Source organism: Crinia signifera, chromosome 3 (assembly GCF_055691185.1).
Source record: "Crinia signifera chromosome 3, ASM5569118v1, whole genome shotgun sequence".
NCBI lineage: Eukaryota > Metazoa > Chordata > Amphibia > Anura > Myobatrachidae > Crinia > Crinia signifera.
In genome coordinates this window covers 158011862-158035990 of record NC_139219.1, presented here as the reverse complement: position 1 = coordinate 158035990, position 24129 = coordinate 158011862, and the positions used below count along the sequence as shown (strand labels likewise).

The 24129-nt window shown below is 41.7% G+C and overlaps 1 protein-coding gene across 3 annotated transcripts in view; it reads left to right on the top strand.

The window, feature by feature from the left end:
* The window catches only part of LOC146062602 (uncharacterized), a 223524-nt gene that overhangs the window by 85193 nt on the left and 114202 nt on the right, over positions 1 to 24129 (top strand). For all 3 annotated transcript variants that reach the window (XR_014471416.1, XM_083174689.1, XM_083174688.1), the window contains exon 6: positions 20548 to 20664. Coding sequence is in view for 2 of the 3 variants with exons in the window: in XM_083174689.1 (XP_083030815.1) it covers positions 20548 to 20664 (117 nt within the window). In the remaining variant the exon portion in view is untranslated. The remainder of the gene's footprint in view (positions 1 to 20547; positions 20665 to 24129) is intronic.

Genomic DNA, 24129 nt, shown 5'->3' with positions numbered 1-24129 from the left:
CTTTATCACCACCGTGTGGCCAGCTACCATCATCACCATCCCCATCTGCGTCCTGAACAGGGCACCGTGTTGAAGGGAGTAGTGCTGGCCGTGAATCGACGCAGCAAACCGATAATACACGTCCGCAGTTACGCAGTAACAGTAAGTTTTTGTATTACATTCCACATACCTATATAACACAATCCACAGTTTAAAAACATAGGAAATATTGCAGCATGTAGCTATTGTGCAGGAGGGAATAGGCCTCAAGCACGTATGGGACCACACTGCTTTGTGATTGATGTATTTTGTAAAAATGAACACAAACATGATCAGTATGTGTATATTAGGGTTCAGAATCATCGCTGTCAGCAACATTGCTAACAGCTATGAATGTGAATTGGGCCACAGCCCCCCCTTACCATCCTCAACACGGTATGCAGTCCTTATGGTGGGTTCCTAGTTTGTAAGGTGTTGAAACATCAACTTTGTAGGGTACTGTACTAATGTATTGTGTTTGTTCTTCCCATAGTTTACAATGTTCCACAACTGGAAGCGGGCCACCAAAATGGAGCAAGCTACAAAGGCCATGACTGCCGTAATGATGGATCATCTGAAGGAAATGGGTGTATCAATGCAAGCGCACGAAGATGCTCGCCTTCAGCGATTTATGGACAAAGAGCGTGATCTACAGAACACTTTCATTTCCGCAATTGTTGGTATGCACGAGCGTATAAATCGTGAAAATCGCAAAACTCAATTGCAGTTCTTTAATAGCCTTTTCTGTAGAACACAAGGCAATGCACAGCCCCATCCACCACATTATTATTTTGAGGGTAGTTATGAAATGTATAGCAGAGGCCAATTTTTACACCCCAGCCCAAGGAAGCATGGCGGCACACAGTGTGTCACATCAACCACCATTGCCACATCATTTTCAAGAGTATCCGGCTGGAACACAACACCATCCACCAATTCCTCCCCATGCCCCTGAGTATCCTGTTTGTACAGCACGCCCTCCATCCAATCCTCACCAGGCCCCTGAGTATTCTGATGGTACAGCACGCCCTCCATCCAATCCTCCCCATGCCCCTGAGTATTCTGCTGGTACAGTTCATCCAGCCAATCCTCGCCAGGCCCCTGAGTATTCTGCTGGTACAGCTCATCCAGCCAATCCTTGCCAGGCCCCTGAGTATTCTTCTGGTACAGCTCATCCAGCCAATCCTCACCAGGCCCCTGAGTATTCTGCTAGTACAGCTCATCCAGCCAATCCTCGGCGTGCACCTGAGTTTGCAGCTGCTCCACATACTGAACAGCAGCCTGCATCTGGCCAAAGTCTATACTACCCCTATTACCAAGAGTTGTAAAACTGGTTAAGCTGGTTACAGATTTTTCTTTATATATGTTTGTTCAGCTGGTCTGTTCAGATTTAGGCATGATTTAAATGTCATATAGTTTTTTATTATTTACATATAGTTTGACATACCAATTGATTATCTATGTACAAGAACGTGTATATATATGTCAAAATCTTTAATGTACATATGAATAAAATATGTACATAAAAACATAAATGTGTCGGAGTTTTGATTCATATTTTAATTTTTTTATAATAGTCATTATAAAATGTATGCAGTGTGCTGGTGAAAAAAGTCCTATTTAAAATGACATCATCTTTAGCCAGCAAATTATAGCATTTTAAAAAACAGCCAATCACAGCAATTTGTACAAATGTCCCAACAGCCAATCAAAGCTGCTATTACATTCCACACACTTGTTGGAAGGCAGAGCATGGAAAGCAGTGTGAAAGGGGCAGACCCAGGAAATTCCCGGGTCTGAGGTGCAGTGTGAAGGGGGTCTTTTGAGCTGAGAAGCTCAGTGCCCCCCAAAAAATCCGGCACGAAAAACCCGGGATTTTGCAGGGGCTGCAATGAGAACATGGTATAAAAGGGAGTATTTAACCATTTATCTCTAATTGATTGCCAACAAGCTCATTAAAAAAATGTATGTGGCATACAAATTGATATTTCGTGCAAATTTTTAGAGAAATTGCCGTCAACTTTATGAGTTCTCCACAACAATATAAGCAGAGCTCAGGAGAAATAATGAAAATGGTGGAAGAAAAATCTGTGCCACCCTCTGAATTACCATGTCAAAAGTGTACTTAATACAGTACCATCCACCTCCATAACAGAAATTTCCAACCTTCAACAAACACTTCAGTGCATGTGGAAAGCACAGGCTAAGGCACATCTTGAAATGCAGGATGCTGTCGAAAGGAAACCCACCATTGTTCATGCCAAGGAACAAGGACAGTATATACTCGAGTATAAGTCGACCTGAATATAAGCCGAGGGACCTAATTTTACAACAAAAAAACGGGAAAACTCATTGACTCAAGTGGGACCCTCACTGGAGTATAAGCCGAGGGGGGCTTTTTCAGCATAAAAAATGTTCTGAAAAAGTAGGCTTATACTCGAGTATATATGGTATATACATAGGATCAGCTAACTTGAAACTTAAGTTGGCCAAGAAAGAACAAGACCTCTATTCCATGAGAGTATAGCATTTCAGATCTTTTTATTGAGGTGTAATGTTTGTCACAGCATTAAATGCAGTGATTTTAGGTCCAGTAATAAAAAAATTTGCACTCCCCTTTAATAAATCTGCCATAAGACAGAGTGTTCCACATGGTAAAATGAAAACATGAAAGGAAAGTAATTGTAAACATAGGCAAAAATAAAGAGGATTGGGCCACTGAAACCTCAAAAAAGGCAATGCAGTGTGTTTCAGCCAAGGTGGCTCTAATAATTGTTACAATTGCCTAATACTGAACTGAAAAACTGAACAAAACTTTATTGATACCTCAACATCCTAGATAAGGCAAAGGTGTTTTAGTTCTGCACACAATGATTAGATTGCCTTAAAAACAAAGGTCAACAATAAAGGTGTGCAGGATCCCCCCACATTTAATTATTATTTATGAGATTTATTATTTCTTGTTGTCATTTAAGAAAACAGTAAATACTGTGTCTCTTTCCCAATGAGTGCATCCAGCAACGCTTTCTTCTCTTCTCCTCTTTATGATACCTCAACACCCTAGAAGAACTGTAGCAGGTCTAGGATGTACAGCATGCCTGAAAAACAAAGACAATTCATGACAAGAAAAGCCAAATGCCTATAACTTCATAAATATTTACCTAATACCTATGTAAAAATTTTAAAAAGCAGAGTGATGCATCTTGCATGATACCTCCTCCTTGATCTAACCCTTGCTACTGCAATTTCCATATAGGCTTAAATCTAATCACTACTTGTAATTTCCATTTGTGAAATTAGCAGCATGAAATTACTGGAATATTGCTAAGCCATATATTTTCTGCTCCACTTAACAAATTATCTGTAGATCATGCAGGGAGCAGAACTCTATAGAAAGATGAAGTATAATCTTTACATGAAACTAGCTGCTGAAATCATAATGTTCGTCTTGAAACTAAGGCTACATTAAAAAATATAAACAATATTTTGTATTTATTATTACTTGATAGCATGCAGATATTTTACAGTATTTCCAATTAAATTCTGATAACCTTGATTTTTTTTCTCTCGAATTGTGAAGTATCAACTGCACAACTATTATAATAGATTTGGGATATGTCATTAGGACTACAATAACAAGGTAGACACCACTAGGTCGACACCACTAGGTCAACATACAGCAAGGTTGACATGGATTAAGGCCGACATGGGTCTAGGCTGACATGGGTCTAGGCCGACATGACATTAGGTCGACACAAGCATTAGGTCAACATGGGCTAGGTCGACATTCAAAAGGTCGACATGGTTTCTTTTCTCAGTTTTTTGAGCAGACGTGCCAACAGGCAGTATTTCATGCCCTACCATCGACTAGGGCATGGTGGGAGAATAAAATATTGTGCCAAGCGTAGCGAGGCACCGTGCCCAAAGCATCGCGAGCGAAGCGGTGCACTTCAAACTGTGTCAATGTCATTCGGATAAAAAAACAGTGAACAACCCCATGTCGACCTTTTGACTGTCGGCCTAGCCCATGTCGACCTAATGCTTGTGTCCACTTAATGTCATGTCGGCCTAGACCCATGTCGGCCTTAACCCATGTCAACCTTGCTGCATGTCGACCTAGTGGTGTCGACCCAATGCTTGTCAACCTAGTTGTGGTCAACCCAACTATCCCAACCCATAGATTTGTGCTGTTGGTTTTATTGGTCATCAGGGGCGGATCCAGGATAAAATGACAGGGGGGGCACCATGATAAAAGAGGGTTTAGGTGGGGGAGGGCCAGTGTTAGTAATGCCAGTGTACATGCTAAGAGAGCGGCAGAGAGAGGGTGGCAATGGGATTAAAAATAGGCCCACCATGGTAACAAAAGCGAAGGATGTAGTTTTGCGCGCGCCGAAGGCGCGCTCTGGAAAAGGGGGTGTGTCCACTCAACAGGGGGCATGTCCTTGAGTGTAGTGTATAACACCATATACAACTTCTACACATTATGCTACAAAATACTAGACCCCATTATACTTGCCCCTTACACATGATGCCAAATGGAATGAGCCAAAATTCAAACATTGCCACATGGATTGTGTCAAAATTCACATAATGCCACACAGATTGAGCCAAAATTTAAATAATAACACACGGATTGAGCCAAAATTTACATAATGCCAAATGGATTGAGCCAAAATTCACATAATGCCACATGGATTGTGTCAAAATTCACATAATGCCACACGGATTGAGCCAAATTCATAAGATGCCATATGGATTGAGCCAAAATTCAAATAATGCCACATGGATTGAGACAAAATTCACATAATGCCACACGGATTGAGCCAGAATTCACAATACGCTTCATAAACAGGGACATTGTCCACCAAAGGCGCGCATTAAACATTTACACCATAATGTCCATTACACATTAAGTTGCATGCCATTATGTCCATTATGTATTATGCCAAACACCATAATGCCTATTAAAAATGATGCTACATACAGTAAGTGATGCTTATCTACATGCTAACTGCAATGGGAAATACATGCTCGTGGTAAATGGGGGACAGCCGCTGCCAGGCAGAAGTGATAGCCACTGACAGTGGCAGAGCCTGGCTGTATTCCGAGCACTGCAGGTCCAGGCTATTTGAAATAATACCCATTTCACACCAGAAAATGCATTCCCAGGTTGGCCCCTTTTACACCAGCCTAGTCCCTGCATTTTCTGGTGTGAGGGGGAGAGAAAACAACCCCCCTCCCCCCCCCTTTAACCAGTTATCTCATTTAACCGGCTATATCTTCGGAACTAACTGACCCATTTACATGAGACAAGTATTATATTGAAGAACTTTTGAGTGGGCTTTGAATGATTTTGGTCCAGTGAAACTGGAATGTTTGGTTCCAGAGTAATCTGCCCTCAAAGAACATGAACAGCCATGAAATTACATTTCAAAAATAAAAAAAATCGATTTACACGCTATATCTCTGGAACCGATTGACCGATATGGACCATCCTGGTATCATATTGAAGGCCCAGCGATTTGGAATTGAATGACATCAACCACAAGCTACTGTGATGCCAGGGGGGGAACTGGCAGCCGTCGGAACCGGGTGGGGGTCGGAATTGACGGGTCCCATATTATCCTATGGGGAAAAAATGTTACAGCTTTGCCAGGCGATATCTCCGGTTCCCGGTGGGCTAGAGACATAGGGCTGGGCTCGTTGGAAAGCTCTGGTCCTCATCTACAAAATGAATGACAGGGGGGGGCACGTGCCCGGGTGCCCCCCCCCTGAATCCGCCACTGTTGGTCATTGTAGCCTTAAGATTCTCTTGAGTTTTCTTTTATGTTTGTTTATCTGTTTGTTTGTTTTTCAAAACTGCCACAAGATTTATGTGTGCTCATCTTAATTTGATGAAAGGGCCGGGCAGCATGGTGGAACAGTATATTGCTAGTGCCATGGACTGCATTTCTGGCTTTGTATATGTTTCCATGAGTTTCTTTCCACACTCAAAAAATATTTTGCCAAATAAATTGTCTTTTGAAATTTACCATTGGGCCCTATTTGTGTGAAAGAGGATATAGACTATAAACTCCAATGATGTGGGAACTGATATGAACGCTACATAGTTTATAACTTTAAAGAGATAAATAAATGTAATATCACTGAAGGGGCATTTTATCAAAGCTTGGAGAGAGATAAAATTGTGAGAGATAAAGTACCAACGAATGAGCTCATAACTGTCATTTTTCAAACAGTCTGCAAAATGGTGTATGCAGATTGGCTAGTACAATGGATCCCGATTGTGGTCCTCAATGAACCCCTATGGCACAGGTTTTAATATATCCATGCTTGGGCACAGGGGACTTCAGTTTTATCTTAGTCAATCTGAGATAACAATCTGTGCTGAGCCATGGATATACAGTACTTAAAACTGGACCTTTAGAGTGCATTGAAGGCTACATTTGGGAACCTTTGGGCTAGTACATTGACTCTCACAATTTTATATCCAAAAAGTTAGTAAAAAAAAATGTTGTGGGGAATCTAATAAGACCTTTTTTCTGGCTGATGTTGACAGGTCTCATACTCTTTATAACTTCTAAATGATATTACCAAAGAGATTCTGTCCTGTAAGTAGGCAAAATGACCCCTACAATCATTGTTTTCTCAATTATTCATACATTTTACACCTTTTTCTCTGTGAATAGTTTGTAATCTCCTTGGTTTTCATCCTCTTTCTAATGCTGTGTACACACGGGGTAATATGATTGCTGGGGATATATTGCTAGCAATATATCCCCAGCAATCATATTGCTCAGTGTCTCCTTTTCATCAGCGATGAAAAGGAGACACTGCTACGGGGCGGAGGGGGAGCCTGCTGCTGTCACTTTGATGGGAGGAGGGAGGGAGCAGCGGCACGGGGCTGGGGAGATCAACGATCCCCGGCGCTGACCTCCCAGCACAGCGATTGCCGGGGAAAGCCGCTGGTCGCAGGAGCATGCTCCTGCGACCAGCGACCATTAGGCAGTGCACACAGGAGCGCGCAGCTGGCGATTTTATCGCCAGCTGCGCTCCAAATCACTGGCAATATGGTCGCTCAGCGACCATATTCCCAGCGATTTTACATGAAATTGCACCCGTGTGTACTCACCTTAAAATTATATCGCAGTCTGCAAAATTTTTGTTGTGTTAGTGGACATTTCATGCAGTATGCCTGGAACAAAAAAATGGGTTATTTCAACCCTCTCCCATTAGAAATTAATTAAAAACATCCATCCAATACACTCATGAAAAGATAAAGTACAATTTTAAAATTCAAGTGTCCAAAATAGTAATTATTAAAGGTATCGGGGGTAGATATCACGGCAGTATAACAACATCTTAATATACATCTGAACTAGATAGTGATACCTAAATTGGCTGTGTAGTGTAATTATTGGCACTGTTATTGATCTAACACAGGGGTAGCTAACTCCAGTCCTCGAAAGCTACAGGTGTACTCATTACTGACTGGCACATTTTAAAAGATCCACAGGTGGAGCTAAATACTTCACTTGTGATTCTGTGAGGAGACATGGAAACCGTTAACTGTTGGTAGCTCTCGAGGACTGGAGTTGGTTACCCCAGGTCTAATACTACACTTTAAGACTTCTTGTGACACTTGAAAAAATAAAAATAAACTATTTTAAGAAACTATTTGATAAACATGTACACAGTAAGCCACCCTAAACCAATCTGTGAATTAAAGTGTAATCACAGAAAAACTACAATTGAAATCCCACATTACATATGGATCGTGTTGTTACCTGCAATCTTATAAACTGTTGATTCAATAAATAGAAGTATTACATTATGATATACAGTATGTATAAATGATGTAAAAAGGCCAAAGTTAATTTGATAAAATATCAATTATCAACCGACACTGAGGGTGGTTAATGAAGTCCAAGATCAATGGAGGAGGGGTTTCTAAATCAGTGATGCCTAACCTTTTCACTCTAGCTGTTATTGAACTACACAACCCAGCATGCCCTGCTTAAGTTTAGCATGGCCAAATATTAAAACTGTAGCAGGGCAAGCTGAGATGAGTTGTTCAACAACAGCTGGAGTGTCAAGGTTAGCCATCATTGGTCTAAATCAGGCATTCCTAACCACGGTCCTCAAGGCACACCAACAGTGCAGGTTTTGTAGATATCTAGGCTTGAGCACAGATGACTTAATTAGTACCTGAGTGATTCTGATTAAACCACCTGTGCTGAAGCCTGGATATCACTAAAACCTGCACTGTTGGTGTGGCTTGAGGACCGTGGTTGGGAATGCCTGATCTAAATGAAAAGGAGTTTTTTGCTGTAGCAGAGTTGTATCTAATCACAATGGGTGTTTGCCGATAGATGGCATGGCTTTTTTCCCAGGTGGTCATGTGTAATGAATGGCTTTGCCTCATTTTCTTCATTCATGGAAAGTTGTTTTGCACAGTCGGATGCATAATGGATTCCTCCAGATCAGCGCAAAGAGCTGTTATCCAGTTTCTAGACAGAAAGCTGTAAAAGTGATGCTCAGTTTCTTTTTTGATAAAGAAGTACCTCTACTCATCTACTGGCTGGAATGGGTTGGAACAGTTAACCCTGAACGGTACTGCAAGACATTGCTGAGGCAAAAACAGGCAATCAAAAACAAACAGAGACAAGCTCTAAATAGGGATAGTCCTGATACTTCCTCCATACAGCCCCAATATCTCCCCCTTTAAAACAAATCACTGAAAGGTCAACGGTTCAGTGGAAAACTGTATCCGTCAGCAACCCAGGAGTTTCTACACTGAATCCTTCCACTCCCTTCCTGCATTCATGTATGCCTGGGGTCAGTGCATCAATGTCAATGGCAATAATGTGTAGTTGTAATGTAATACATAAATTATAATTAAATATTCTTCAGTTAAAATATTCTTTAAGTACAACCGTGGGCACACCTTATATAATACATACAGTTTCTGACACGTACAAAATATAGGCTTATAATAAATGAGACCTACCGTGTTAGTTCCGTTTTACCCTATTATACCGTTTTACCCTGTTATACACGTAGTTCGTGTTCATTCTAGCACCCGCTATCTTTGAAAACCAATGCAGTTCCTCTTCCCTGCCTGGGGTGTCACTGTCTGCTGTGGTGTTTCTAGCACATGTCTGGTTTGGATATCAGTGCTGATATGCAGACCACACTGTGCTAGAAGCACTACAGCAGACAGCGACACCCCAGGCAGGGAAGAGGTGCTAGAATGAACACTACATAGTACTGTATTAGTACTGTATTACTCTACTATACACGTAGTACTGTATTACCCTACTATACATAAGTTATTGAATACCCTATAAGGTTTTCAAACAAATACAAACAAATACAAAATAACACACAGGGACTTTTTCTTTTTTTCTTTACACACTGTAATAAATTTTATTTAACTCTGAAATTTTGTGTAACCAGCCCTGATACAGGGCACTTTCTGACAATGAGTAGGGTTTGGGTGATACACTCTCAACCCAATATACTGTACTGTATGTGGTACTAGACTCAAGGATTCATTTTAATAGTTATATTCTAACAAAGTATTGATTTTAAGTATGTTTTCTGTGTAGGGATGAGTGACTTTTTTTTTTTTTTTCTTTGAATTCCATTTGTTTGAAACCATTTGATAGCACAAAGTATAATTGAATTTCAGTATTATGTATATGTTTCCTGGTGCGTGAACCTTTGTGTTGAAAACAAGCTGTCATTAGGGATGAAGAAGTGAGCTTGAGCCCTGCTATTTTTTTTTTGTATGATTACAGTAAGCCTCCCTTATATTTATTTATTGGATCTGCACTAAACAGTGCACCCCTAATCTCTCTACCAAGTTAAAAAACCCAGATTGTTAATGTAGATGTGTCCAATTGTGCTGCACCTGTGGGTTTCCCATACACTATAAATGGTTTGCAGGTGCAGGCAAAGGGACACCCCTAGATCTGTGACACAGCAAAAACACAAATGGGCACATCAGTTTATTATTACGCAGTAGTATTAGAAAAGCATTTGAACCAAAATTGATACTTCAGTTAAGGCTATGCCATAGCCAACATGGATTGTATCCCTTAATAAGAGCAAAGAGAAAGACACCCGGTCTCCAGAAGCGGTCTAAATGCTGTACTGCTCCCTATTACTTGCTACAGAGATCATTTGACCATTGTTTATTTGCCTGTTTAGCCCCCACTGTGGGTGGGATCACATACAACCACTACCTGCAGTGAATTAATTGATTGGTCCACTTAGCCATGAGTACAAAGGATATACCGTCTGCTTCTTTCTTGCAGACAGTGCTTTTCCTTTGAGAGTGGTACAACAAACATTTAGGGCCAAATGTAATAGGGTGAGATTTTCAGAAAGTGAGAGATTTTGGGAGAGTTTTCCCATGTTTTTTAAAGCAGCAATCAATTACATGGCAAAATCAACCTGGTTTTGCTGTGTAATTGATTGCTGCTTTAAAAAAAAGGGGAAAACTCTCCCAAAATCTCTCACTTTCTGAAACTCTCACCCTATTACATTTGGCCCTTAGTGTTTTTGTGTCTACTAATCAGATCATAGTGGGACCAGGGACTAATTAAACAACTAGTGAGGGACTATGTTTCATGCACCTCCCCCCCATGCCCTATAGCCGGACTACTAAACTAACTCCCCCTGCAAACACAGTGTAAGGTCTGAGCCAATCAAAGTAGCCAGTGCTCCAGTCCTAGAAGAGACATTCTTACAAGCGGGCTCCTATACGTTGACTAGGATAATTGCCTTGTGGCAGGTTTTTAGAAGAAGACTGTAGAAATGTTGCCCATGCTCAGATTTTTCTTTTCATTAGAAGATAACAACTAGGATCTGATTGCTATGAGCATTATTTCCACTTCTATAAATCTGCACTTTAGTAAATATTTACCCCCTGTGAGCTATTCATTTAAGGTTGTTTTATTTGATGCCAAAGATGGTGATTGGAATATACATTATGTATAACTAATAACAATAGCCTGTATTTATATGCAGTGAGACTTAGTTAAAGCCTTGGAACTTTTTGAACTGCATAATTGATAAGTTAAATATTTATACAAATTGCAATAAGCTTTTCAGTGAACTGAGCGCCAGCGCAATTTTATTTCTTTTTGGTGCTGGGAGGTTGGCAATAGCTCTAAGTTATCTCTGCATGTGTGCATTTAGCATTCTTGTTCATCTGGCACTGGTTATAGTATTATTACTATCTACGCTGAAAATAGCCATTTTAGCAGAAAAAATAACTATTTTAATACAGGTGAAATCAAAAACACAAGAAATTATGACAATTTCAAATGCGCCCCAAAGCAGCTACAAAGGAGAATATCAGAAAAAGGTTGCCAAACCTCTAAAGACACAAATATAAACAACAAAATATAATATTCCCCTCAATTGCGCTCTTACCACCTGGACATATAAATAATGTGTATGGGGTATAGTCCTTATATCGTCTCTTATTTTCTTCTTCTCCCAGATTTTTTTAGGATATGTGGAGACAACAAAGAAGAGCAAAAACGTGCCATAGTGTAGTAGGTCCAATAAAATGGGAAAAAGAAAAATAATATTTTCAATATTGGGGATAAGACAACCCTCTGATATGAGAGGTGGAAAGTCTTTTCTTTATGGGGTCAACGTGGTGTCAAGGAGGAATGTCAGCTTACGTTCAGCTTACATTCATCACTAAAGTACCATACATATAAACAGTGGTGTAGCTAGGTGCCATGGCGCCCGGAGCAAAGGCATGTTTCGCGCCCCCCCTCCCCCCCAATTTGTAGTAGGTGAGGCTCCTGCACAGTGAAAAGTGGGCAGGGACCAACATTATACCACACACCGTAATGCCCATTGGACATTTTAGTGAACTCTGTAATTCCAATTACACATAAGCCCACACATGATGCCCATGACATACTATATAACACTCCGCAATGCCCATGACATACTATATAACACCGTAATCCCCATAACATACTATATAACACACCGTAATGCCCATTACATACTATATAACACACCGTAATGCCCATGACATACTATATAACACACCGTAATGCCCATGACATACTATATAACACACCGTAATGCCCATGACATACTATATAACACACCGTAATGCCCATGACATACTATATAACACACCGTAATGCCCATGACATACTATATAACACACCGTAATGCCCATGACATACTATATAACACACCGTAATGCCCATGACATACTATATAACACACCGTAATGCCCATGACATACTATATAACACACCGTAATGCCCATGACATACCATATAACACACCATAATGCCCATGACATACTATATAACACTCTGCAATGCCCATGACATACTATATAACACTCAGCAATGCCCATGACATACTATATAACACTCCGCAATGCCCATTACATACTATATAACACACCGTAATGCCCATTACATACTATATAACACACCGTAATGCCCATTACATACTATATAACACACCGTAATGCCCATTACATACTATATAACACACCGTAATGCCCATTACATACTATATAACACACCGTAATGCCCATTACATACTATATAACACTCGGCAATGCCCATTACATACTATAAAACACTCCGCAATGCCCATTACATACAACACACCATAATGCCGATTACACATTTGACACATAAGTGCCACTTACCTCAATGCCAGGGGCTTCATGCTCAATGCCAAGGGGCTTCATGCTCGATGCCAAGGGGCTTCATGCTCGATGCCAAGGGGGCAGTAGGGTGCAGCAGGGTGGGCGGGTGCAGTAGGATGCAGCAGGGTGGGTGGGTGAGTGCAGTAGGATGCAGCAGGGTGGGTGGGTGAGTGCAGTAGGATGCAGCAGGGTGGGTGGGTGGCTGCAGTAGGGTGGGTTTGTGGGTGCAGCAGGGTGGGTGGGTGGCTGCAGTAGGATGTAGCAGGGTGGGTGACTGCAGTTGGATGTAGCAGGGTGGGTGGGTGGGTGGCTGCAGTAGGATGCAGCAGGGTGGGTGGGTGGCTGCAGTAGGGTGGGTTTGTGGGTGCAGCAGGGTGGGTGGGTGGGTGGCTGCAGTAGGGTGGGTTTGTGGGTGCAGCAGGGTGGGTGGGTTATGTGGTTAGGAGGGTGAGTGCAGCAGGGTGGGTGGAGGGTGGGAGTACACCATAGTTACAGCCAGGCGCCCCCCTGCCTGTGCTGACAGAGACAGTGTGTGTGTGTGCACCCCTCCCCTCTGCCAGTGTGCACACTGCCGCCTGCTCACGGCTCTCTGCGCTGTGTCCGGGAGAGATATGCGGCTACTTAAAATTCATATCTCCCGCTGGACCGCTAGCCAATAGGCGCTCGCGGTCCAGCAGCCATCAGTTGATTGGCTGCTGGACCGCAAGCGGCCATTGGCTAGCGGTCCAGCGGGACCTGTGAATTTTAAATAACAGCAGCGAGCATGTCTCTGTCACCGGACGGAGTGGGGAAGCGGGCGGGGAGGGAAGCTAGCTAGCGGGCGGGCGAGTGGGCGGGCAGGGAAGCTAGCTGGCGGGCGGGCGTACGGGGAGGAAAGCTAGCTAGCTGGCGGGCGGGGGAGCTGGCTGGCTGGCGAGCGAGCTGGCGGTGCCACAGCACAGCTCCGGCGCCATGCAATCATCCTGCGCCCGGAGCGTGTGCTCCGCCGGCACCGCCCTCGCTACGCCTCTGCATATAAAGGTATATTCTCCAAATATACCAAAGATACCTAAGAGTCCTAAGGGGATGCCCACACAAATGCTTACACGATCCTGTTCGGTATCCTCATATAGCGGTTTCTTTGTACATTTATTTTCTAGCTCAATAATTACTCTGAGCACTTTAAAAAGATGACAAGTTTATTAAAAGAACTCTGAAGACATTGTAGCAGGGTATCACATAAAGATGGTAACATACAAACAGATCCACAGCAGGTGAAAATGAACCCGGACATGCTCACCATATACAGGTCTTACATATATGATGTGATCCCTCTCCAAAAAAAGCTTTTATCAAGTCTTTATCAAGTTGCATAATTTGTTGGTGATCATAATAATAAAGGTTATTAATCGCTAAGTTATTTTAAGTTTATTGATAGACACTGTAGCAAAACGCTAAGAAGGTGTATTAAGAGAGCACAAATCCAACTAGTAAAAATTGAGCCAAAATTTATAAGGCATATAAAATACACTGGTTTATATTAATTTAATTATTTAACATATAAAACCTGACAGTTCTGCAATAGATATATAACTTCACATCCACATTAACTTGGTTTACGCAAATTAGATTAATTTTTGAGCGCTATGCTCAACCTCTTTATATGTCCAGTTTAAACTCAAGCTAACCGTTCACACCAGAGAGTCCCAATGTAGTATTGTCTGGGTATGACTTTTGATAGTAATTTACCCAGAAAGTGAATTACCATTAGTGAAGCAGGGTAGACAAGGCTGGAGTTCTCAAGATCGGGATTATGTAAAAACCGGACCCAGACAAGACCCTGGACCACTTGACTGGACAACAAAATCTGCATTCCGGAGCTTGTAGTGTACGGTTTGCGGGGTGTCCCTTCCGGGGGGTTGTCTGTGATAGCTTTCACCAGGGACATGGGGAAGGGAAGATTACAGCCTCCCCGTGTGGTCTGGACCATTACGGTTTTTGCTACATGCCCAGACCATACAGGGAGGCTTTATTCTCCCCCTCCTCCTCTCCCTGATGACAGCTGTCATAGGCTGGTACTTCCCTGTAATTATCAAATACTCCAGATGGATAATTTTCAAAGTCGTATATTCTTGTTTGGAAATATGAAATGACAAGAAAAAACAACAAGGCAGTGCCCTTCGTGTAATCCCGTTAAGTTATTTTGGTGAAATTCAAGAAATGGGATCAGTGGTATAATATGATCCAATATTATTCTTTCGGGGTGTCACCCCTTCTAAATGCACTTACACCAATCTGTAAGTATATTCGCCAAATCAAGATCTTTAAATCCAGGTCACACTGTGTAATCAAATAATATATGACGGGGGTAACCCCTAAACCATATACTCACGTATTGATGGTTTTCACTGCGCATAGAACAGTTTCTTTCAATGCCACGGATCCTATATCCGGAATGAAGGGATGAAAATGAACTTCTGGATCCTTTTATGTAAAAACAGGTATCCTTTATTGGTGAAGTACAACAATAAAATTGCAAAATGGGGCTACTGTACTGTGAGTGGCCGGTCAGGGCTGGACAGATCGTAGTGATGGTATATTGTGAACAAGGTTACCGGGGCCCCTTCTCCTTGTCCACGTTCAGGAACCTTTCCGCTCCTCCAGTAGTATGGTCCCCACAAAAAAGTAAATAGGTGCAAGGGAAATCCATCAACGCGTTTCGAACCTTAGGTGGTTCTTTTTCAAGGTGTGGTCCTTCCCCTTGCAATTCCGAAATATATAGGTGTCCCATTAATTGATACAGGTGAAGCTCAATGAATTTAATTGGCCCACTGTATAGCGCAGAATCTTCCATAAGTAATCTACTGATTATTATTCAATATGCCAGTTCCCGTGCGTCTCTCCGCAATGTCACTTCCGGTGAGAGTCCGCCTGCTGTATGATACAGAGTCCGCCATCTATTTTCCAATGTTCATTATCCATTATACTAGTTCCCGGGCGACGTTGCGCGACGTCACTTCCGGTAATCTTCTGCTTGTCTCCGTGTAGCGCTACGCAACGTCTCTTCCGGTCACAACATCCGGTCCCGGCGTCACTGATAATAGGTTTCCTTTATTTCCCTGGCGTCGCGTCACATCCGGCTCCACCCCCTGGTCTTCACGATGCTTTCCACGGCTTTCTTGGTCTCCATAGTAGCGTAACTTCACTTCCTGATGTCAGGCTTTAATTGTGGTTCGTAGCTGTCATTTCGTTTCCCTGTTTGCGTTCCAAAGTTGCGTTCCAGGGGCATTTTTCTTTAATTGGGCAAATTTATTGCAGATAATCTTCTGTTTATTGATTGCACAGAACCTACATAATAGTAAACGGCTTTTAGCAGTTTGAAATGACAGTCAGAAAAGACTTAAATAAATACGAATAAATATAGCAGCATAAGTAGTGGAGTTGGGCATGGAAATGTTAGCAGCAATAGGAGGTACACATGATTAGAGTGAAAATAGCTATTTAAAAATGAGCTTAAAAACATGAAATGAAAGGCTGAATAAAAGGCAGTTGGATTTATGTTAAAAAACACTCATAGGAACCACTTGAGTTCAAAATCCAAGTTTAGTCCACCTGGTGCTAATGTGTTATAATTAAAAATAAATTTCATTTCAGTCTGTGCTAATATTTTGGGTAGGTTTTTGTTCCTCTCAGTGGTTTTGGCTACCTTAACTCCCCAAAAACCTGTAATGTCTTTGGTGGAGCATTTATGATGTTGCTTGAAATGAGAGGATAGGGAGTGTGTCTCCACTCCCTTCCTTATATTTCTTAGATGCTCCCCAATTCGAGTCTTCAGTGGTCTAGACGTACGTCCGATGTAAAACTTCCCACATGTACACTGGATGGCGTAAATTACATTCGGAGTATTGCAGGTTATGAAGTCTTTAATTTTAAGTGTTTGACCATTGATAGTTAAATTCTCGAATTTAGACTGATTAAGATTGGGAGAATTTCTACAACCCAAACAGAGACCGCACCTATAGAAACCTATAGACCGGTTATAACTTGACAGGCCCCGCCTGCTGGACAGAGGCTTTGTACCACTTTGTTTTTTATGTTTGCAGACTTCCGGTACACATGGACCGGTCTGTCTGGCAGATGCTGACCAAGAACTGGGTCTTGTTTTAATATACTCCAGTTTCTTTTAAAGGTTTTTTCAATTTCAATTTTTTCAATTTCCCGATGTTGGGCATTTCATCTTTTCATTATCTCTTCTCCTTTCTTGGGGTTGCAACAATAGGTCTCTTTCAATTGTTCTGGCTTGAACCAATCCCGACTCTACATTATTTTCTTCATAACCACAAGACCTGAAGGCTTCTTTCATCTTTACTGACTGTTCTTCAAAAGTATCGATCTCAGTGCAGTTACGCCGGATGCGTTTAAATTGGCCACTGGGAATGCCATTCAGCCAATTTCTATGATGGCAGCTATCAGCTTGAATATACGCCAATGAGTCCGTAGGCTTCTGATAGGTTTTTGTGTCTATTTTTTATCTTATTTCATCCATCACTTTGTTTAGCGCCCATATTCACATTTCAAAATATTTTTCCACATACCCGTATACTTTAGGGAAACCAGGTGATCCCCCTTTTTTTGAAAAGAATACAGGCAGCTTAGAGCGGAGTACTGACCGTCCCACACAAACCCAAACCAGCTGTCATAGGCAGCTCCCCAGACAGGACACCCCCCGGACCGGACACTACAAGCTACAGAATGCAGAGTTTGTTGTCCGGTCTGGGGTCTTCTCTGGGTCCAATTTTTATCCATACCCCTCAAGATCAGCCCACACAGGGTATTTTTATCTGACCTCTGTGGTCATGCTGTGGCTGTACCAGGCTACCTCCCACCTGGAGGGAGCTTAACAGGCTCTGAATGTACAGTAAATGCTGGGAGTTCTCAAGGGGTCCAAACCTACTAGCAGGTGGATAACGAGTTCTCGGTTACCTCCCAGCTGGAGCAACTCTCCCTCCTAGAAAGCAGCTACGGAGCTATCTGCATCACTGTGGAGTGACCCAGCATTTTTCACACAGCAGTCCCAGCAATCACTGGCCATATATCAACACTGCCTTCGTGAGGCCCCGTCGTACAGCGGTGGACCCAGTTACCAGCATACGCACATAGAGACTGCGAGGCTCCCTCCAGTTTGGAGGTCCAGGGACCAGCAGCTCCACCATTCGTTTTGCTAGGTCAGGACTCACTGAGAATTCCGGGAACTGCATCCAGAGCCTGTGAGGCTCCTCCCTCCAGCTGGGAGGAAACCAAAAAGTAGTTATTGACTTGCTAGTAGGATTGGACTCCCCAGCACTCCCAGCATATACATTCAGAGCCTGTGAAGCTCCTGCCAGTTGGGAGGTAGCCGGAAGTCAGCTGCGGCATCACCACAGAGGTTGGATAAAAATACCCTGAGTGGGCTGATCTTGAGAATGCCAGCCTTGTCTACCCTGCTTCGATAAGGGTAATTCCCTTTCTGAGTAAGTTACTCGATCAATTATCATACCCAGACAATACTACTTTGAGACTTTCTGATGTGAACTGTTGAGATTAAATAGACATTGCGCCTGCTTTTCTGCTTACTACCCCAGCTAATGATTAATGTTATATGGTTGTGATATAGTAAATGTAGAAGATACTGTATCAAATTAAATAGTAAAAGTTAATAATTTATTTAGGGAAAGTATTAATGGGTTAATACCCCTTATTAAAGGAATATTGTGGGCTGAACACTGTTTTTCCCTTCCTGAACTGGCAATGGACTTGTCCTCATAGCCCAGTAGGGTGGACTATACCATAGACCCAGCAGAAAAAGATTCAACCTAGGTTGAAAAGTTGAGCGCTAATACCCAAGCTGTTTTCCTAAAGCGGCTCCTTGAGTAAGGGGAAGGTCAAACCTTTAAAATATACAAAGAGAAGGTTTTTAAGCAGCGCTGGCAGTGAAGGACACTTGGTGATTATAATATAACAATTTATTACACAATTAAAAATAGATATATTATATCAATAAAAGCATATCAACATGATAAATAGGGCAAATGGGGCAAGTGTTGGTGGGACCAAGTGGTGAGAGGGACCAAAGAATATAACCTGCACTGATCCGTGGAAGTGAGTCCCGAATGGAAAGAATGTCCGGGGTGTCGCTTGAGGGATCGATCCTGAAGGATGTTGATGTGACAGGACCAATCTTAAACCTCAACCAGTTGTGCGATGAATTGTCCCGACGATGGTCTGCAACTTCCAAGTCTGGTATAGTTGGTATACCAGAGGTGATCAGAAGGATAAGCAGGAGGTGGTCCCACATGGCATTCAAGGTCCAATCCAAGGGGGGGGGGGGGGGCACCAACACGTTTCCCTGGAACTAAATGCCAGCTTTATCAAGGTCTGTTTGCTCCTAAATACCGGTTCAGAGCTGTTCAGAGCTGTTCACACTGCATAACAATCATCTATGAACCGTGTATGACTCTGCTTTTTACTCATTTGCAAATACCGGTTATTTGTAACTGGTAAATGCAGAGTGGCGCTTTCACACTGCGCAGCTCTAACGTTTTAAAAGACAAAATAATTGACAATATACCAGTTAAGAGCTGCAGTGTGAAAGGGGTACTATTAAGACACTCAGCCAAAGCCAGTTAAAAGTAGCAACAGTGTAATAGAAATTACACTCAGGGAGATACTTTAGTTTTATAGAAGGTATCTTATATACATTGTTTCAAATTGACTGTCACAGTTGAATATGTATGTTTTCTTTGTACAATTTGTAACAGCAGATTCTTTCAGTTTGGTGGTTCAGAATAATAAACTCTTAATTTGCCTTGGACGTGTATTTCCTGTTGTGAACCTTGGAAATTGTATATTATTATTAATTTACTGTTATTATTTATTATTTTGCTGATTACCATTGAGCCAGGTAGCCACTGGAGATAATTGGACTAGATCTGGGGTAGCCAACCCTAGTCCTCGAGAGCTACCAACAGTGCATGTTTTGCAGGTCTCCTCACAGAATCACAAGTGAAGTAATTAGCTCCATCTGTGGATCTTTTAAAATGTGTCAGTGATTAATGAGTGCAGCTGTGCAGCAGCTAGGTTGTCTGGAAAATGTGAACTGTTGGTAGCTCTCGAGGGCTAGAGTTGGCTACCACTGGACTAGATTGTAAACTTGCGAGCAGGGCCCTCCTACCTCCATGTCGGTTTGTATCTACCCAGTTTGTTTAATCACTGTTGTCTCCAATTGTAAAGTGCAATGGAATATGCTGTGCTATATAATAAACTGTAAATAAAAATATTGTTGCCTAGTTGTCCGACCAAAAGTAACATCACCAGGTTGCCACACTACTACTGGAGCAAAACATAAAAGGCTAAAAGAATAAGTGCAAACAGCACAGCTTTAGATTGCTTGTATATTTGTCATTAATGTGTACACAGTATTTACTGTATAGTCATGGACTCAACAAAGTAGCACTTTGAGCTTGTGAAACTACACGTCTCCGCATGTCCTGCCACAGATTTTCTATTAGTGCATGCTAAAACCATGTTGGGGCATGAGGGAATGTGTAGTTCCACAAGAGCTGGTTCCAATTATTGAATATACTGTATTTACAGTATAACGTAGCATTTGTAATCTTGTTTTATTACCCAGCAGAATTATAAAGTTAATGTAAGCAGTAATTGATTTTTTTTAAATGGTCAAAACATTGCAATCATTCTTTCTTCTCTTTAATAGACCTACTGTATATACAGAATTTTGTATCCTTTGTAACAAAAACTTTATTTTGTTAAGAATAACCATTTCTTATTTCTATTGTCTATAGAAAATTTCAACAGTAGTGCAGAACTAACAGATATAAATGGTTTCAGCCCAGAGAATGTGATGGTTGACAAGAAGCTGCCTGTGGAATACAGCTCACATCAAGTCTGTCATTACCCAGGTATGAAGGTGTAGCAAGAAAAAGTTTCACTACATCAATTTCTGTAAATTGTGTTAATAGCTATATACTGTATTGCACACTGCAGCTCTTAAGTCAGTTAAACCAACTTTACATTAGTGTTAAGCACTTCAAAGTACTTTTGTTTTATAGTTTTATTACGCTAACTCAAATATGCAGATTTATTTATACTTGCCAACACTAAAGGTTATTCATTAAAGTGACATTGTTTCCCCTTTAAGATGCAGAGATATGAATTATGAATACACAGGAAAGTAAATGAGCATAGGACATGTCTATGGTGAAAATCTCTAGTTTACTTGTTTCCTCTTCCTACACTCATTCTTTCTCCCTCTTTCTTTTTGTCTTACCTACTTTCTCTTCTTAGGATAAGATGCACCCAAGACTGCGGGTGGGGAGCTGCGGCTAGGGGATGCAGTTAAAATCCCGGCGGTCGGGATCCCGGCGTTCAGAATCCCGACGCCGGAATCCCGACCACCGAAATCCCGACACTTTCTCCCTCCGTGGGTGTCCACGACACCCCTGGAGGGAGAATAAATTAGGGTGCCGAGCATAGCGAGGCATCGGGCCCGCTGCGTGGTGAGCGCAGCAAACCCGCAAGGGGGGGCGATCCACGTCCCCCCCTTGTCGGGATTTCGGCGGTCGGGATTCCGGCGTCGGGATTCTGAACGCCGGGATCCCGACCGCCGGGATTTCATACTGCTTCCGCGGCTAGTTGTGCCCATGAAAATGCTGGGCATTCCCATGGTAATCCGCTTGTGACGTAGGTGTCGGGGGCGGGCAGCTGACATCACCAGATGTCATCTGCCTGCCCACTTCTGGCCAAATGTCCACACATATCTAAGAATACCTGAGAGTAACCTTATATATGCTTGAATTTTCCACATCATTCAATGCTCGGCGACCATCGAATGATGTGGGTGTTCCCCCACAGCCTGCGAATGGATGTTTGTTAAACACGCGGCGTGTGAGGGGGGCGGGGGTTCCGGCATTCAGTTTCTGGCATCTGGTAGACTCGCAAGGCTGCAAATTCACAGACTTGCATATCAGCCAGAATAACCCTGGACACTGGGTCCATGACACCGTAAGAAAATATAGACACACAAAAAGTGAAAACCTTTTTCACTTCCATGTCGACCTTTTCCATGTCGACCTATTGCTTATGTCAACATAAGCCATGAGAATCGTTTTAATGTGTCGACCAATAGTGGTTGACCTAATAACTGTCCACTTTAATATAGTCAACCCAATGACCCATACCCCTCCTATTCATGCATGTGACACAATAGATAATACAGTATGTTTTATTTTTCTATTTGTATTTGAAGGTTTTTTTAAGTTGTCTTGGTTTCAGAACAAGAGAACTTTTATAAAATTGTCTTTCCATAAGGTAGAGCATAAACGATACCCAGACATTTGTAAACTTAGTTTAAACCTAATATACACAATCCATACCTCCCAACATATCCCAATTCAGGAGGGACAAAATCCTCTCTACTTGGACCCCCTCATAATTTATGATTGCAATCACCTGTGTTGAATTCCTTTATTACAAAATATATATTTCAAAAGAGGTGACATCAATATGTATATTAAAAGGGAAGTACAGATGGATAGCATTATGGGGCCGATGTAGACCCACTCATTATGGACTGACTTCGGCCCTGTCCTCACAAACACCGGAGGTGAACAGTTTTGTCGAGTTTCCCACCCGCCAGGCCGTTCGCTCCAGTAATGGAGGGTCGGGAGAGGGCAGTGGGCGTTAGCAGGGGAATGTTCAGCGCCTTATGGGCATCTCCATAAAAACACTGGGAGTTCATCTGAGAATGCAGGACTGGTGATGTCTGCACGGGGCAAGCGGCTGAAGTCACATGACATCAGCAGCCGCCCCCAATTCAGTGGATAGCAGGCACCTGAAGGCAGCAGAAATCATTCAATGGTGAGTGAATGATTTATCCTCTGCTCGGCCACATGTGAGAGCATGTGTTCACATTCACATAACCTTGCATGCTAGTACGGGAATCAGGCGCTGGGGGAGTGTTCAGACATTCAGCATTTACCTGTGTGCTAGGCTGCGATTCCGCACAGCCTATTGAACAGGTCTAAATCAGGCACTATGCCCCTCCGGAATTAGTCATTTTGGAAGGTATGCACAATCTAATTTATTTAAAATGTATGTCTATGTATGTGTGTGTGTGTGTGTGTGTGTGTGTGTGTGTGTGTATACATATATATATGTGTGTGTGTGTGTGTGTGTGTGTATGTATGTATGTATGTATGTGTATATATATATATATATATATATATATATAATGTGTGTGAGTGTGTGTGTGTATATATATATATATATATGTGTGTGTGTGTGTGTGTGTGTATATGTATATATATATATATATATATATATATATATATATATATATAAAAGGGGGGAATGTGACATTTTCTCTGTGCTAGTAATAGGGCAGCCCTTCTATGGTGCCTTGCTGTTCATAAAGGCACAAAAGATAAAGACAAGACAGGAAAGAATGTAAAAGTGCGCCCAATGTTGTTTTTCCACCACAGAAAATACACAATGATAAAAATCTGTTTTTATTCAAATTGTTGATACATAAAGTTTTGATGCAATATTCAAAAATGTTTTTTCATAAAATCAAATAGCTCCAATCAATGATCCAACACCAGTAAGTATTTGTGGTGGAAAAACAACATTGGGCGCACTTTTTTCTTTCCTCTCAATATAAATATATATATATATATATATATATATATATAATTGTTCATGTAATATATACGTAATATATATGGCACTTTCTCATCTTTGCGGCCACCACTTACGCTACGGAACTTGTATACTCATTGTTCGCTCGCCACTCTTCAGGCTCAGTGGCTTGCTCTGCTCACCATGACTTTACAAAAAAGGTAATAGATGGTGGCATGGACACAGGAGGGTGACATGGACACAGGAGGGTGGGGTACTTCCTCACAGAAATTCCTTACGTAGTGGTTAAGTAGCTAACATTGCTGGCATAGTGGTGGCCGCAAAGATGAGGAAGTACCATATATATATATATATATATATATATATATATATATATATATATATATATATATATATATATAGACATATTTTATGACCATCTCTGCAATAGAATTTTAATGTGGATTATTAAAAGAGCAAAAGAAGTCCTACTGTACATCGATTTCCATAAATAGAAAAGGTATAGTCAAGTCTAAGATGCCCTATTTACTATTTCCTTTTGCTTTGTTTGGCAGGAGTGATGAAATGACCACCCCCAATTGTGACATGGGTTAATGTCACCTATATAATATCCCTTTAACAAAGGAAATGTGCTGTGTTTGATAGAAGGCAGGTGAATTGCAGATTTGAAGTCACAGAACCTATTTAATTAATATGTGTCCATGAGTATAGGTATAGTATAGCAACCC